Raw genomic sequence first — 16,488 nt, 5'->3', positions numbered from 1 at the left:
CTGGGACAGCCCAGTGGTGAATAGAGAGATTTATCCCCAGATGGGAGGGAGGTGTGCACCTGCGACCTGAATAGGGCTGGGCCTTCCCTCTACAATGCTGGCCCCACCTCCTGTGGCTTGTCTGATGTCTCTGCCCTGCACTATGAAAGAGGAAGGGGAATCATGTCAACAGAGTGCTCCAGAGCTGTATCTTCCCTCCCCTGTGCCAGCTCCACCTCCTGTGGGGCGTCTGATGTCTCTGCCCTGCACAGTGAAAGGAAGAAGAGAGTCATGTAAACAAAGTGCTCAGGAACTGGTTTGAACTAGGCAGAGGCATCTCTGCCTTCAGAGAACAAAGGATTTTGGGGTATAAATATTGGGACCCTGGTCCCAAGAGATTATATCACTTCTGGAACAAGAAACGTTTCTGACAAGGAGAAGAACCAAGGAAGCTGCAGGAGTTTGGACTGCCCCTCTGCCAGTTTGCTGGGTTGGCCAGCAGTGGTTGCTTCATTGCCAAGGGAAAGGAGAAGGAACTTTGTAAGGACTTTCATCTACAGAGTATTCTCCAAGGGCTTGAACTGTGCTTGCCTCCTGCTGAGGAGTCTCAGGGATAAAAGACTTCACCTCCAGCTACCTCCTGAATTTCCTTGCTGGGAATTCTGACTCCAGTCACTTGGGTGCCGCTGGCAGCTGGAAGCACGACGCATCGAGAAGAAATCGCCTCAATGCCGGAGAAGCAGGTCTTCGTTGCATCTCCCCGGAAGCGTGGGTTCATCAAAGCTGCCTGCTGTCGCATCAGAAGCGTGACAACATCGAGAGAGTCGCCATCGCATCACCGGAGAAGCGTGTCGCAGGGCCTGTCGTGGCTCCAAAGTACAATGTTGTCGCGAGGCTGCCAGGGCGTCATCGCATCGCCGCATCAAGGGCGCCATCTTCTCGCATCGCAACTGGGTCAGCGCATCGCATCAAGGCGCCATCTTGCGCACCGCAACTGACCCGCAATCCGAGAATCTACGCATCACCTTCGCTCCGGTAAGGCTCACGACGAGTCCCCTACTCTGCGCAAGCATTGAGAAAGGACGCGACCATTCCCCCGGATCACGGAACCGACGCATCTCCCCTTTTGCGAGTCCTTTATTTACTTTGCGTATCGCATCCAGGTACTTTGTTGAGAACTTTGTTGCATTTACCAACAACTTGAATTAAGAGACTTTAATCATCTTTTAATCCCTTCCATGCTCATGACGAGCTCAGCTCGTCATGCAGTACACTGCTCGTGTGCTTATGACGAGCTGAGCTCGTCATGCTCAATGGGGATCTGCACAGTTCAGCACCAGGGGGGAATTCCTATAGCATTGAAGGTGTTAAGCAACCTTAAGTGTAGTATTGTGGATTTTTGTCGTTTATGGTCTTGTGTTTAAGTCTATATAAAGAATACTTATTTTTATAAAACCTGTGGTGTGTCCATCTGTAGTGTTTTCACTGTATTACTGTGTATATTCACAAATGCTTAACACACTGCCTCTGAGATAAGGCTGTCTGCTCGTGCAAAGTTACCAAGGGGGTGAGCAGGGGTTATTAAGGAGTGTAATCCCCTTATCCTGACTTAGAAGTAAGGGTCCCTATTTTGACAAAGGTGATAACCATTGCCAACTAGAGACCCCAAATCTAACAGTTGCATATATATTTCTATTATCCAGACCAGCTAATGTCATGAATTATCAGCGTCTCTTGAACACAAGTCATGTTTTCTGTAGTGGGCTCCCCTATTCTCATGTTCATTGGCTTGGGTCTGATTTTATGTTGATATCTTAAAAATGGGATGTGAACAAGCGTCGGCCCCTACCCCGTTGAAACGGCATCGTAACTTAGGAAGCCCGGCATCAGAACTCGACCCTACAGCGTCCCTGGCAACCAGAACTCCACCCCCCTGTCCTCCCTTACAGGAACTAATGGGAACAAGCGAATGACCTGAACAAGCGAATTACCCCGGAAGTCCCTCCCTCTACCCGATGCCGGAACCAGGAAAATCCGATCCCAAAGAGAGAAGGGCATTCGATGCGGCGGACTCGTGGCAGGAGACAGCGAGCGGAGAACCCGAGAAGGCGAACAGAGGAGACGAGGAAGACGGAGCATTCGAGCGGAAGACCGGAGGCGAAGAAGAAGACGTCTGGACCGAGGACTGGTGGAGTCCCCAGGAGGTGGCTGGAGAGCAGCCGCAACTCGCGGAAGAGTTGCGGTGGGGCATGTGAGTACCCTGTCTCCTTAATACATTGAAAGGCGTGTGTATAGTTGTAAATAAGAAACACCCCACTTTGGAGTCGCACTGTCACTGTATATAGATATTGTATAGCAGAACTATTTCACACGGGCACTGTTGTATAAAGATTCCCCCCACATACCCTTTACCCCTACACCCTCTGTCTCCCCCCCTCTTCGTATCCCAGCTCCCCCCCCATACCTCCCCTCACACTCGCTTTAACCTCCCGCACCCCCTGGTGTTGGTAGAAAGACTGGGTCAGTCCAATTCTCGAGGACTAACTGCCCCTTATCTTCTCTCATTTATATATACCTCCAAGGACACCCTCCAGACCGGCCAAGACCAAGATCCGTCATCGAGACGACTAACGCGGCAAAGCCCATCCAGAGCAGCCCTCCAACAGCCAGCCCGACAAGATAACTCCCAGGGAGCCTTCCTCATCTGCACTATCCTTTGGTTTCAGCGCTATTTTTGGAACTAACTGTGTCAATCAATAAACAAAGCTAAACCATAGCACACTATATCCGGCCTCCACGCCTGGTTTTCCGGTCCGCCCTAAGCCCACGATCACCTGGAAATGTGTCAATTCTATATCAACTGTAATCTAAGTCCCTACTGGGGCAGAAATATCAGCCAAGGTTATGAATATTTAGTTCATCCATTGTCAGTTAATGTTGTGATGAGTTAATAATGGAGAATTAATTCATATCTCACCTTGCTCTATCACCTTTCTCTTCCTATGGGGTGAGTTATCTTTTTGTCTTAAAGTTGCTCTTTCCTGTCTTACTCTTCCTCTCTTTGTGCCTCTTGCTTTTGTTTTTCCTTTTTTATGATATTCCTTTGTCCGTCCTTGTCTCAGTAACCCGTACTCAGCGTAAAAAGTGTCACATAGGTTTTTTTTCTAGGTAGTTGCTAGCAGAGTTGTCTGAGTCACCTTCTGAGCTTGATTCCTCTGTCAGAAGTTCATGTCGTCTGCGTGTCAATGTAATTTTGACTGCTCTCCTTACTTATTCGTATCATCTTAAAAAGTTTAAGGCTCTTCCAGTACAGTAGTCTTGCTTTTCCCTTTAGAATTTCCCCTTTTGTACCCTTTACCTCTTCCCTATCACTTGTTCGTCATTCTCGTTGTCCTTAAGTTCAGCTCTTAGTTTCAAGTGCAACAAATGCGAGGTTGGAAAACTCCATCAGACTGCAGACTTAGAACTGTAACAAAGAAAAGAAACAAGTTAGCAGGCCTTTTCCATCTGTGAACTCATGATCTGGAACAACATCCCTGTATCCATCAGGACCGCCCGACATTGCTCCCGTTTAGGAAAGAGTTGAGGACTCCCTTCTTTAAAAATAACTTATGCTCATCTTTGGCTCTAGCTTTACGCTAGGTTTGCAGTATAGAAATAACATATAGATACATACATAAAGAAGCTGGCCTAGCATACACTAACGTTTGAGTACTTTTGAAAAAACTCTTGCAAAAATGTTCATGGGAGTGTTGAGAATGGTTATCCCACCAGAGCACCCCTGGCATCCATTTAAGATTTGAATGTTGTCTTATCAAGAGTAACAAGTCCACCTTTTAAGCCAATACATCACTGCAAGCCTTAATATAGATTGTTGTCTACCTCGTAGCAGTCACTTCCTCAAACAGTTAGCAAACTACACGACCCATCAGTAGATGAACAGTCCCTGCAAGTTTACAAAGACAAAGTTAAATATGCATCCAGTGTTAAACATGCACTCATGCTCGACATTATCAGAATTGAAAAGGTATGAAAAATGAGACCTTTTTTTGCACCGGCACAATTTGGCATATGGTTTTGTTCTCGTGCAGAGACTAGGGGTGGGCGGAATTTGCGTATTCGTGTTACGCAAAGCTCAGCGAAATGGTAAAAAATCTTTGCGAGCACGCAGAAATCTGCGAACATGCAGAATTGCTTATTCCGCCCGTTCACAATGCTTTTTTCCTGTTCGCGAACGCTGTTTGCGTGCTCGGAGGGAAATATCTCGCCAACACGCATTTTGAAAGCGTGAACAAGCAAAAAATTCCACGAACCCACGGATTGTGGAAGTTTGGGTATTTCTGCGTTCTCCGCGGAACATGAAATTACCCAAATTCCGCCAGCGGAACTGAATTTACCGCCCAGGATGAGTGGAGACACCACATAGAAATACCACATGCTGAGTCCACGTGTGATAAAGATGCAACACTGGCTTTTCTACCCAACATACCTCTGATATTTGTAAAGCAGAAACATGTGGTTCTGTGCATCCTTTCATAAAATATTTCTCTGGTGACATCAATGCAAGGAAGAAGCCCAGATGTGCTTAATTGTAATATTAGTAACTCAATTAGCCATTCTTTCCTTCTAATCAATCAATCAGCAGTTTATAGAGTGTGCTACTCACCCACGTGAGATCTCAAGGCACTGGGGGGGGGAGCAGGTCCGGGTCAGTCGAAAAGCCAGGTTTTGAGGTCCTTCCTGAAAGTGTGGAGTGTTGGGGAGCGCCTGATGTTGACCGGGAGCTCGTTCCAGGATTTGGCTGCGATGTAGGAGAAGGCTCTGCCACCGGTTCTGTTTCTGCGGATGCGGGGAACCTCTGCCACGGCAAAGTCAGTGGAGCAGAGGTTCCTCTTGGGTACGTGGACAACATACTCGGTTGTTGAGGTATGTGGGTCCGATGCGGCTGAGGGATTTATAGGCGTGGGTGAGGAGTTTTAAGGTGATCCTCTTCTCGACGGGGAGCCAGTAGAGGCTTCGTAGGTGTTGGGTCATATATTCGTGACGTGGTGTCCCTAGAATGAGCCTGGCTTCGGCGTTCTGGACCTTACAGATTCTTTTAAGTTATTGCACAACCTGTGATGTGCCACAGCATACTGCAAATGGAAAATGTTACTCACTTGCAAGTACTATCAGCTTGTCATGTTGCAGGCTCACATGCATCACCCACGTGCTGTATGGTTGGAAAGTATATAGGTTGCTCAGATTAAGCAGTTTATTTTTTTGATTTTACACATATAAGCAGTCGTACTCCGATGGAGAAAACAACACAATAATTTAAGTTGAGGTCTGCGCGCTGATGCATTATGCCTTTCTGGTATGGGATTACAAGTCGTTCTCCAGATCAAAACTCAATCTTTAAATTTTTATTTTTTTTAGTAGTCAGAACCCACGCCATGAGAGATCACCACATGTGAACTGTAGTACTACAAGCAACAAATGATTGTTTACAGGTAGTAACATTGTCCTTCCTTCCTAGATATTACTGTCCACCTATCTCATATTATAACCATGCATTTCTTTCAAGAAATTTTTCCCATGTATAATTTTCAGTGTTCATTTCATTCTGCAGCACAGCAGTCGCAGACAGAAAGTATGAATGGGAAAGAGAAACATAAAGCTTCTGGAGGAAGGAATAATTTTGCTTATAAAATGAATGAAAGAAAACACCAAGGAATACAGAGGAGGGAGAATTTTAACAATAAAACCCTATTTGCAAGGCAGAAAGGAATACGCACCGGCCTAAGAACTTATGCCTGTGCTGAGTGTAAGAAGACATTTACTGGAAAGACGCATCTTTTACTTCACAAACAAACACACACAGATCGGTATCCCTACACTGAGCATGAAATGAGGTTTGCTGATAAGGCAACACATGAAAAAACTCACAAAGGAGAGCGGCCCTTTCACTACAATATCTGTGAGAAAAGTTTTACTCAGAAGGGAAATCTTCTACAACATCAAAGCGTACACACAGGAGAGAGACCTTATCACTGCACTGTGTGTTCCAAACTCTTTTCTCGGAAGGCAACCCTTGTACGGCATCAAAGTGTACACACAGGAGAGAGGCCTTATCACTGCATTGTGTGTTCCAAACCCTTTTCTCTGAAGGCGACCCTTGTACAGCATCAAAGAACTCACACAGGAGAGAGGCCTTATCACTGCACAGTGTGTTCCAAACCCTTTTCTCAGAAGGCACACCTTGTACTGCATCAAGGAACCCACACAGGAGAGCGGCCTTATCACTGCACTGTGTGTTCCAAGAGGTTTTCTCGGAAGGCGACCCTTGTACGCCATCAAAGCGTACACACAGGAGAGAGGCCTTATCACTGCACTGTGTGTTCCAAACCCTTTTCTCTGAAGGCAAGCCTTGTACGCCATCAAAGAACACACATCGACAGCCATGACAGCGCACGGGATATGGAAACTGTTGTATACAAAAGGTGCTCCTGAGCAGCATCAAATAACACATACAAGATAGAAGCCTTCTCAAAGCTCTGCCAAAAAACCTTCATTTAAAAAAAGAAATCTGATCTTTTACATCATCTAAGAATCTACAGCTAAAGTTAGACCTCCTATGACATCTAACAATCCTTCTGAATGTCAGAAGAGCTTTGAGTTAAAGGACAAACTCTAACGTTCGCAGCGTCTCCAAACAGAATGTAGGTTCTTCAACGTCACTAACGTCCCTTCACCAAGCAACACACTTCACAGAGGCTGTTTCACTGCGAATTAAACCTGTCAGACTCTCATGAAATGTGTGCAATGTTGAGGACATGTTACCAAGGGTGGATTATAAACTAAATGTGAAGTCAAGTGTGTGGAGCTGATCTTTGTGGATGACAAACACAAGCACTATGTGTTTTTAAAATACCCCTCACACACTATGATTCCCGTAGTGTCATGCTTCATCATCAGGGTCTTCCCGTCCCTCTACGGGGCGGGGCGTGCTGCGACCTACGGACTATGCAGCAGCACTTTTTATTCTTGAAGATAGGCTATGTGTGATGTGACAGTTGTATAAGTGATATGGGGTGAGTAGGGACTTAAGTGTATAACAAAGTTTAAAATTTTCCTGGCTAGTAGAAAAAATGATTTATTTGCTGGAAATGTTAAAAAGGGGCTGTGGTAGGGCTAATTGATGCGCCCTACTCGGTCGACATGTTTCGTAAGCAGTCTCCTACTGCTTTACTCATCAGGACCTCTATTAATCCCTACTAAAACTCAGGTAACTCACTTAATGTAGTATGCCTATTTTGATCTAATAGAATAGCAAAAATCGGCTATTCTATTTAGCACCAGGGCTTGAGTTTGCCCTTAAAAAAAAAAAAGATTACCCAATCTGGTCTCTAGAAGAAAAGGAAGAGAACAAAACAGGAAAAACACATGGAGTCAAAAACAGTTTGTACAATCTTTCTAAAAGACATAACACAGTCATGTGATTTTCATTTTTGACCTGTGGAAAAAAAAATTATATATTTTTCTCATAGTCTTTCTTTATCTTTTCACACTGTGGATTTGCCATTTGGTACAAACCACATTTTGGTTATTCACGAAAATCATCGTTGTTGGTGATATATTTATCATGTTTATCATTGTAATTTGCATCCAAGCATTTCACACACACAAAAAACACTATCACCTACTTAGGAACAAAGGTTTAAATAAATGAGGTAGATCGTGGTAGCCAAATAGTGGTGCTGCCACTAGTAATCATTGAGGGATTTTTGGGTTTGTAGCACCTGTTCTCCGTGTGGGGTTTGCGATCCCACTGATTGTCAGAGTTGGTGATTTGAAAAAGGAACAATTATTGTCATGTTAGCTATTCGTGCAACCTAGAAAAAAATGGTTCAAATATACATACATTTGTCAAAACTAATCGTGCCCCGTGAGCCAGCTTCAGAGGATTGTCCTTACGATCACTGTGGGAACAAACGAGCGTTCTAAAGTCAGTCATATGGACGTCTCTCTATGGCCATTTATTAAAGACTTCTGGCCGTAGTCTTACTCACATAACCGCAAAAGGTAATCTCCTCATTCTGCCCCTGTGTTGCTCCGTGGGATATTTAGGGTGTCTGGGGCCTCGCTATTTATGTTTGATTTGCCGCGTGAAAAAGCTGGCATCTGTTGAGTCATTGCTCCCGGTCTACCCGGAAGTAGAATGATTTCCTCCCAGCGCTGGTGCGCTAACAAAGATGGCCACCGAAAGCGGCAAAGGCTAGGGTTGTGCTACAGCGATAGTGTTTTTTCTCTTTCTTTTATTTATGCACGTGTTCTAATGTTAAAATTGAAGTCGCCCTGCTATTGTATTGTTAATAATCGCGATTGAAAATAATAAAAGAAAAAAATAAAAGTAAGTTACACTGAGGTGGCAGATGGTTATTTAGAGTTTATAAGCCACAGATAGTTGCAGATAGTTATTTCGCGTTTGTTAGCGATATTAGCCACAAAAAAGTACCAATAATGGTGAATAATGGAAGATGTGATCTTTATTGAATGTCCCTCCCTATCGGTGGTGAATCAGGAAGACCAAATGGAAAAAAAGGCTTATTGTACATGATTAATGGTACATCCGGATATTAACGGAGGAGGCTGTGGAGGAATGGGGGCTAATGAAAAGATTGCTCTGATCGGCCGTTCTGATTAGCGATGTTTGTAAGTTCTGGGCTAACGGGGCTACCTTTTTAGATAAAGGGCACCCATGAAGACATATGCATGGTGTCAATATGGGTTTATAACATGTTATTTTGCATGATGCTTTTGCGGCATAGGATGTTGACATCATTACAGTTGTCCCCATGGAATTTCATCGTTTAGGCCAACAAGGTTGGTTTTGAGACTAAACACCCATCTCTGTTCCTTCTCGAAAAGGTATTTGTCATTGGTCACTTGCTCAATTACAGTCCATGAGATGTCTTCAGGTTAATACATTGTCCGTTTTGCATGTAACTAATTGTCCTAACTGCTAACCTGTGTAGTAATACTTACCGTACCGAATGTCATGTTCTAGCCTATGTATTAATACTTATCGTACCTAGTGGGTTTATCCTGTATCTTTAAGGACATCCTTGTTGAGGATTCTGACATTTCTACAGCCGTATATAGTACTTGACAGATCTCCACCCACCCCCCACCCCTTGACGCTGACGTCACTGAGTCCACACCCCTTGCTTTCCCATCACTTGACGTGACCCAGCCCCCTTGCGGAAGTAACCTTCACTACTCTGTGAGTGTATGCGGACACTACACCATCGGATTCACTCCCTCGTCGGCACGCCGATCTAGTAAGGCATGTCTATCCTGATTACCTACCTGGACATACTTGAATGTTTTGGTTGACTGTCTATCCATCTAGGCCATCTCTGATCGCCCCCTGCCTGTCTTCCCTTTCTGCAGGACCCGTGCCTGGCCTACGGCTGATCGGAGACAGCCTTTCAACGCTCAATTCCTGTTAGTATTTCCCGCCATTATGCTTTTTCTCCTTTTCTAGTGTCTCAACTATCACTAGTCGTTTCTGATTGTTCCCCCTTCTCGATTCCAGTGCCCCCGTGCAGACCTGACGTCCACTCTCAGAAGACTCCTGCTGTGGGTAGTCCCCATTTCATGTAATTGCCCACCACTCCAGCCAGTGCTTCCTTCAGCCTGCTTCCCTGCCCCCCCAAATTGTTTCCCTTTCCCTTGCAGCACCCCCTTATTCAGACAACCTAGTCCTGAAGACGATCCCAACTCACTGAGGATCGAAACGCCGTCGACTTAACAGCGTATTAACAGGCGTACTGAAATGTGGCTCAATACCAATTGAAAAAATCCAGTATATTGTGATATCACTTTGTCACAATACTTGAGCTACTCACTGTACAATATTTGCACCTTGTTCTTTGTGCGCCGCCCATGCTGTTCACTCCTTCACTTGCGTCACCACGTTCACCACAGACACGTTTTTGAGAAACCAAGTGCGTTATGGTTGTCACAAATTTATTTTATGCAGTGCTGCCTTTAACTGTATATGTCCGACCATGAATTAATGTTTTACAAACTTAAGATGATTAACAATCTTAAATCAATTCAACGAGTGTTCTCCTTATTTCCGTGCCAGTAATGCTGTATGCATACATAATTAACTGACTAAATACTATTACCTGTTGGGACATTGTTCTTTTGTTGCACCTTCCTTACCCAGTCCCGATTTGGTATATGGGTCACAATCCTGTAACTTTTTACTCAACGGTTTGGTAAGGCACTAATTTAACGCTAGATAATGAAGCAACTCAGTTGTGCTTTTCTAAGAGACCCCTACTCATAACACTCCAATAGTTGTCTGGAGTGGGTAAGAGATAATGTCCGCCATAGCTGAGTAGAACGGAAAATTCTATGTATTAGCTTTTTGGTTTGTTCAACGTTGAAGGATACAGTGTTCCAAAATATTGTGCACCTTATCTTTGTTCCCTTGAAACTTGCTCTGCAACTTTCATTAAACAATGTCCAAGGACAATAACACTGAAACCGGTGGAGCTACAGGTGAGCACGCCGAAGCAGATTATGACTTAACAGGTTTCCAGGAAACCGATGAGAATGCTGTAATAATTCCTTCAAATTTAAGGGAAGCCCTCACTATAAAACTTATAAAACAAGGCCTATCATCAAGAGGTGGTAGAGCAGTTTTTGTGTTAGAGGCATATGAATATCATCAGACAGAGGTATTATATTCATGGATAGTGTTCCCTGAAGCAAATCCAGTATCACGTATGTTTCACTTCTACAAAGAAGATGATCCACCAGAGGATCTTCCTTTCGAGGATATTAAAATTCCACTCATATACCAGGAGCATGAGTTCTGGTTTAAAGGCGCCCTAAAACATCTAAATCACATTACCAGGCTCAGTCCATTAGGTAGACCAGGAGCAAATCCTGAAATCAAAGACATGACAGACGTAGAATTACTTGCTCAACTCAGAGTTAATCAAAATCTACAGGCAATTGGTCCAATATGTCATGCAGACTTTCACAGTCCAACCTCCAATAGTTATTCCAAAACAAACCTCTCACCAGGAGTATGCACTAAAAATCACTCCACAGACTTTACACTCAGTCATGGGTAAATTGTCTGCAAAACGTGAACAAATTCCATTCTGGATAGGTCAAAAATTACTCAAATCAAAGCAGTATTTCCTGATACTAGCCCTTATGAGAAACACAAAATCCTAACGATCTCTTTACCAATGGGGATCACACCACATCTGGAAGATTGTACCACTTAGGGCACAGTCTTTGCTGCAATCTACACTAAAACAAATGGTGTTCCGTCTATGGCGGTAATACCTGATGTCCTGAAACAGATCTAAAATGAATACTTGGCAGAGCCTGCTCTCAATTTAGGTATGAAACTACTGAAAAATGTCAACCAGGTCTCAACAATATAATTATCTAATATTAAAGGAGAAGCAGCATCAGTTGGGATCCTACAGAAATTAAGGGAATTTGATGTAACAGAGCAACCACAAGAACTAGCCAGAATAATTGAAAAATCCTATGCCGAATTAGGCAGAGACACATTGGGTGGGAAACCAGTTAAACCACAACTGTCCGAAAGTCCTGAAAAGGCCTTTACAAAAACAATCCTACCTCTTCTAAAAAGAAGTGGGAAAATAGCATACAACATTCAAAAGAGAAACATTCTCAATCCCGGGGTAGGTTTCCTCAAAAGAAGCCCTCTGAAAAGAGGTATAACCTCAGGAATAGGGATAATTTGAGAAAACCTGACAGGTATCAAGATACTGATACACGATCCTCTCGTAACTTTCAGATATCGTCACAGACATCCAAAAGAAGTGGATGGTCAGACCACAAAGAAGAATGCGCAAAGTGCAAAGACGATCAACACGTTCAGAAAAACAAAAACCTCAATTCTCCAAAAAGAAGATAGCAGGTCTGAAGAACAGACATGCCGAGAATTCTGAGGACACAACTCAAGAAATGAGAATGGGCTCAGACAATGCTGGACAGTGCAGCAGAAGTAACAATAGCTCGCCAGAACCTGAAGGGACTTCTGGAGACAGTGGACCTGAATGAAGACATTCAAGTTGAAACTGCGGACACCAGGGTTAATTCTCCACGTAGGTTATATGAAATAACACTCGGGATGGAGGGAGTCATACCAAGAAAAGTGAAAGCACTCTTTTGGGAGCGACTTTCAAAGGGTTATGATATACTTCTGTCAGAACATGACTGGCCACCAGAATTTGTCAGGGAGTGCCCACATGGCGAAGACATCTTGATGCCAGCCTTCTCCAACTATGTTCCAGTACATTTGAAATATACTTATGCCAGGAAATGGGCAGTTGCCCAAGCCCCAGCATTATATAAAAATCATGTAGGATGGGATGAGGATTCACCTCATCATAAGATCCAGGTAAAAAAACAACCAACTGCACAATGGCACTATCCAATTAAACAAGAAGCTAAACAAGCATTGACATGGCCAATAGGTCTCGCATTTGGGACCTTATAAGTATTTAGGTATGCAGTACAATATCCTTGGTGCAACACCATAAATTGTTGCGTGGCTAAACACTTTTAAGGTCCCAAAGGCGAGACCTATTGGCTATGCCAATGCTTGTTTTTTTTTTGTTCTTGGGGGAAACCGGACTAGTGCCAGGAGGGACAAGGGTGAGTGGTAGTGAGGTGAGGAGTGAATGCCAGGAGGGACAAGGGTGACTGTCAGGCCATGGGGGTGAAGGGTGAGTGCCAGAGAGGTGAGGAGTGAGTGCCAGGGAGATGTGATGTAAGAGTCAGGAGGGTCAAGGGTGAGTGCCATGGAGGGGAAGGGTGAGTGCCGAGAAGGGGAAGTATGAGTGCCAGGGGTGAGGGGTAGCTGCCAGGCCAGGGGGGTGAAGGGCTAGTGCCACGGAGGTGAAGGTTGAGTGCCAGGTCAGGGGGATGAAGGGTGAGTACCAGGGACATGAAGGTTGAGTGCCATGGAGATGAGATGTAAGTCAGGAGGGACAAAGGTGAGTGCCAGGGAGGGTAAGGGTGAGTGCAAGGGGTGAAGGGTAGCTGCCAGGCCAGGTGGATGAAGGGCTAGTGCCATGGATGTAAAGGGTGAGTGCCAAGGGTGCGAATAGTGAATGCCAGGAGGGACACGGGTGAGTGTCAGTGAGGTGAAGGATATGTGCCAGGGAGGGGAAGTATGAGTACCAGGAGGGTCGAGGGTCGATTTCTAATACGCAAAACAGCTGTGTCAAAACTTCTCCTGTTGAGTGAAGAGAAAATGAAATGTGAAGATCCATTTTTATTAAATAGCTTTTTTAGTCTATGCTGCCCAGCATTAGTAAAGCCTATTGTCCAAACAGCAAGGACTATTGTCTGTGCGAACGCTTGTTTTAATTGGGCTCTGGATACGCGGATCGCCACCGATTCATGCGGGGGTGCGCGCTGACCGGCATGGTGGATCCTCCCACGGCAAAAATACAATGTTTTTGGACAATTTCCTTCCCAAGAGGGGTCCCCCACAGGCCCCTACATCAGTCCCATGGGGTCAGGATACCTCTATCCTGATCCCACATATCTTATATACACTTTATTGCCCCACCCCTAAAACCATGTCCAAATTCACAAAATGGCAGCTGCAACTTTTCTCCCGGATTCCAGACAATCACAGCATTGCTGTTGGCACGTGGATCAGCTCCTAAGATATACATAAATCTTTTTTCTTAAATAACTCCAAAGCAACTCAACAGATTTACACTAAATTACAAAGAACTCTTTCTGGACCAAGATCTAGATGTCTGCCAAATGTGGTGTAATTCCGTTCAGCGGTTTGGGCTGTAGTCCTGTCGAACATCCTATGGGAATTTGCATGGGGAAGACATGTTTCAGGGGCTCCCACTCATCTTTTTCTTGGTCCCTGCTTGACTAATCACCCCGAACCTATCTGTCTCTCTGTCTTAGTTAAGTGTCAAAATAAGGTAAAAAGGAATGAAAAACAAACCTGAAGTTCACCAGGTATAATTTACTGAGCTAACCATTACATGTGCCCCCACCATGCACTGCTTCTACCGTCACATATTACATCAATCATGATATGTTAAATTACATCATTGTGAGATCACTTTTGACCTTTCAAACAGCATTACTGATGACATCACTGATGACATCATTGTCATATGCAGCATAAGGTGACTGAATGTACATGTAGAAGTCAATAGCATGAAAATAGTGTAAGCCCAAGAGACAAGTGTAAATGTGCATTTCAAAAACTATACTGTGCATGCTTTGCAAATCACTAAAGTTCAGATGGATGAATTACTCCATGTTGAAAAAGGTAATATCTGAGTGCACCTGAAGTGGGTTTCAGAGGTATATTTGAAAGTAGGTTGTGGCTTTAAGCCTATTCAAAAGAAAATCTGTGAAAAAGGCCAAAGTAGCTGTTGACAATTCATTAACAACCTGGATTTCTGGCCAAAGTTAAGCAGTTGTGATACAGTGTTCCAGAGACATTTTATAAGCTGTGCATATTTATTTCCAGAACTTAACTAAAGATTTTCAGGCATTACAGATTATTGAATAATATAAAATTAAGGGGTGTCCCACTTAGAGGTGGTTTATCTCATTCTAGTGCTGTAGGCATGACTCTAAGGTTGCAGTTTTGATGCCCATCTCCAGGATGTGTTCAGTGTATTTTACTAATCTTCCTAGCGTTGGGCCTATGGAGCCCTACAGAAGCAAACATATACTTGTCAACCTCTGGACTTAAAATTTGGATCCATCCGAAGTCTTTAAGTTGATAATAGAAAATTGTCAAGCATGTTGAATTACTTTAAGTCAACACACTCAATAGTACGGTATCACAATGTCTGTATGGTATCATCAGTGATGTCATCACTATTGTGATGTAATATATGAGGTTATAAGCAGTGCATGGCGGGGGCTCAAGTTCTAGTTTGGGTTATAGTAGGTAAATATGAGTGTTTGTTTTGGTTATTTAACATTAGTTTTTGTAATATTTCAACACCTAACTATAATGTTACTTTTAACCTTAAGTCAAACAGGACTGGAGTTTTTAGTGATACAAAAACACTCTTGCTATGGAAACTCAGACCTAACTATAACTGCTGCCACTGCGCTGTGTGTGTACAGACTCGTAACTCGTATTTCCTCAACTCCCCACAAAAGAGGTCCAAGCCAGTACACCTGGATGCCTAATTTTTGTTAAGCACGTGTTTTAGTGAAGCGTTGTGGCTTAACAACAAGCCTTTGTCTACCCCAAGTGAACTGCCCCCCTAATCTCCATAGATCTGCATCTATTGGTCCGCGATAGACAATCAGTACTCATTGCCTACTCTTTTTCACATCATCAATCACAATCATTTTTAGGATGCATTTGTTTTGTGCACCAATGCACCATACTGAAAATGGGTTCATTATAATCATCTTTGTTCATTCATACAGTGTTTAGAGCTTTACATTCATTTTCATGGTATTCAGTATCCGCTTTGGTTCTGACATTAGTTAGCATAGAAATGGGACTTAAACTCGACCTGTCACAAATGTATAATTAAATTATTGTTTCTATAGCATCCAGCAATTTGTTACTACTATGTAAATGCATGTGGGTTCATCAGATTATGTCATTCTTTTGTGGTGGATCATAATGAGTCCAAGGAATAGAGCCTGGCCCTTAGCAGCTTAGCAAACTAGAGGGAAGGGGGTGAAATTAGAACTATGGCGGGCAAGTATCACAATGTATTATTCGATGCTCTGTTCCATTGCAGAAGAGTAGAACCCTATCTACGAATATATCGCTTGGGACTTGCCAGTGAGGGTATAATTATACAATGCAAGTCATTGCGGTAATACCAGAGGGAGAACCCTAGTGGGCACATGATTTCCTACAATCACATATTCGCCCACATGTACACAGTATTCATACTGGATCAGATCTTCTGATGTATTTAGTTTCACAGACCCAGTGGGCTCTATTCCCAAAAGCAGGCATTGCTCAATTAATCCAGAGTTTGTATAGTGCAGCTACTCACCCCAGAGGGTTTTAAGGTGCTGAGCGGGGGGGCTACTGATCCCTCTGGGCGTGGAGGTTCCGTTGAGAAGCCGGGTCCTGAAGTCCTTCCTGAATTGGATCAGCGACAAGGATTGCCTGAGGTAGGATAAGGCTCTTCCTCTGACTTTGGTCTTGTGGATCCGTGGGACGGTGGCCAGGGCATGTTGGGCGGAGTGAAGTCATCTGGCGGGTATGTGTAATGTTAGACGGTGGTTCAGGTATGCTGGTCCTATGTCCTGGAGAGCTTTGTAGGCATGTGTGAGGAGCTTGAAGGTGATTGTCTTGATGATTGGGAGCCAGTGGTGCTGTGTTATGTGGCTGCAGCAGGGGATGTCTAGGACCAGTCTGGCTGTGGCGTTTTGGACGTTCTGTAGTTTCGTGAGCTGTTTCTAGGTGACGCCTACGTAGAGTTTATT

General features: G+C 44.0%; 1 protein-coding gene across 2 annotated transcripts in view; it reads left to right on the top strand.

Annotated features, from left to right (window-relative positions):
* LOC144767025 (uncharacterized) overlaps positions 1 to 16,488 on the top strand; it is a 70,590-nt gene that overhangs the window by 35,194 nt on the left and 18,908 nt on the right. Inside the window, exon 2 of one of the 2 annotated variants that reach the window (XM_078650731.1) lies at positions 5,591 to 6,390. The exons of the other annotated variant lie outside the window; for it this stretch is intronic. Within the exon in view, the coding sequence (XP_078506857.1) occupies positions 5,591 to 6,390 (800 nt within the window). The remainder of the gene's footprint in view (positions 1 to 5,590; positions 6,391 to 16,488) is intronic. 2 annotated transcript variants of the gene reach the window in all.

Source organism: Lissotriton helveticus, chromosome 1_1 (assembly GCF_964261635.1).
Source record: "Lissotriton helveticus chromosome 1_1, aLisHel1.1, whole genome shotgun sequence".
NCBI classification, from domain to species: domain Eukaryota; kingdom Metazoa; phylum Chordata; class Amphibia; order Caudata; family Salamandridae; genus Lissotriton; species Lissotriton helveticus.
This window is presented reverse-complemented; position numbering and strand designations above follow the sequence as displayed.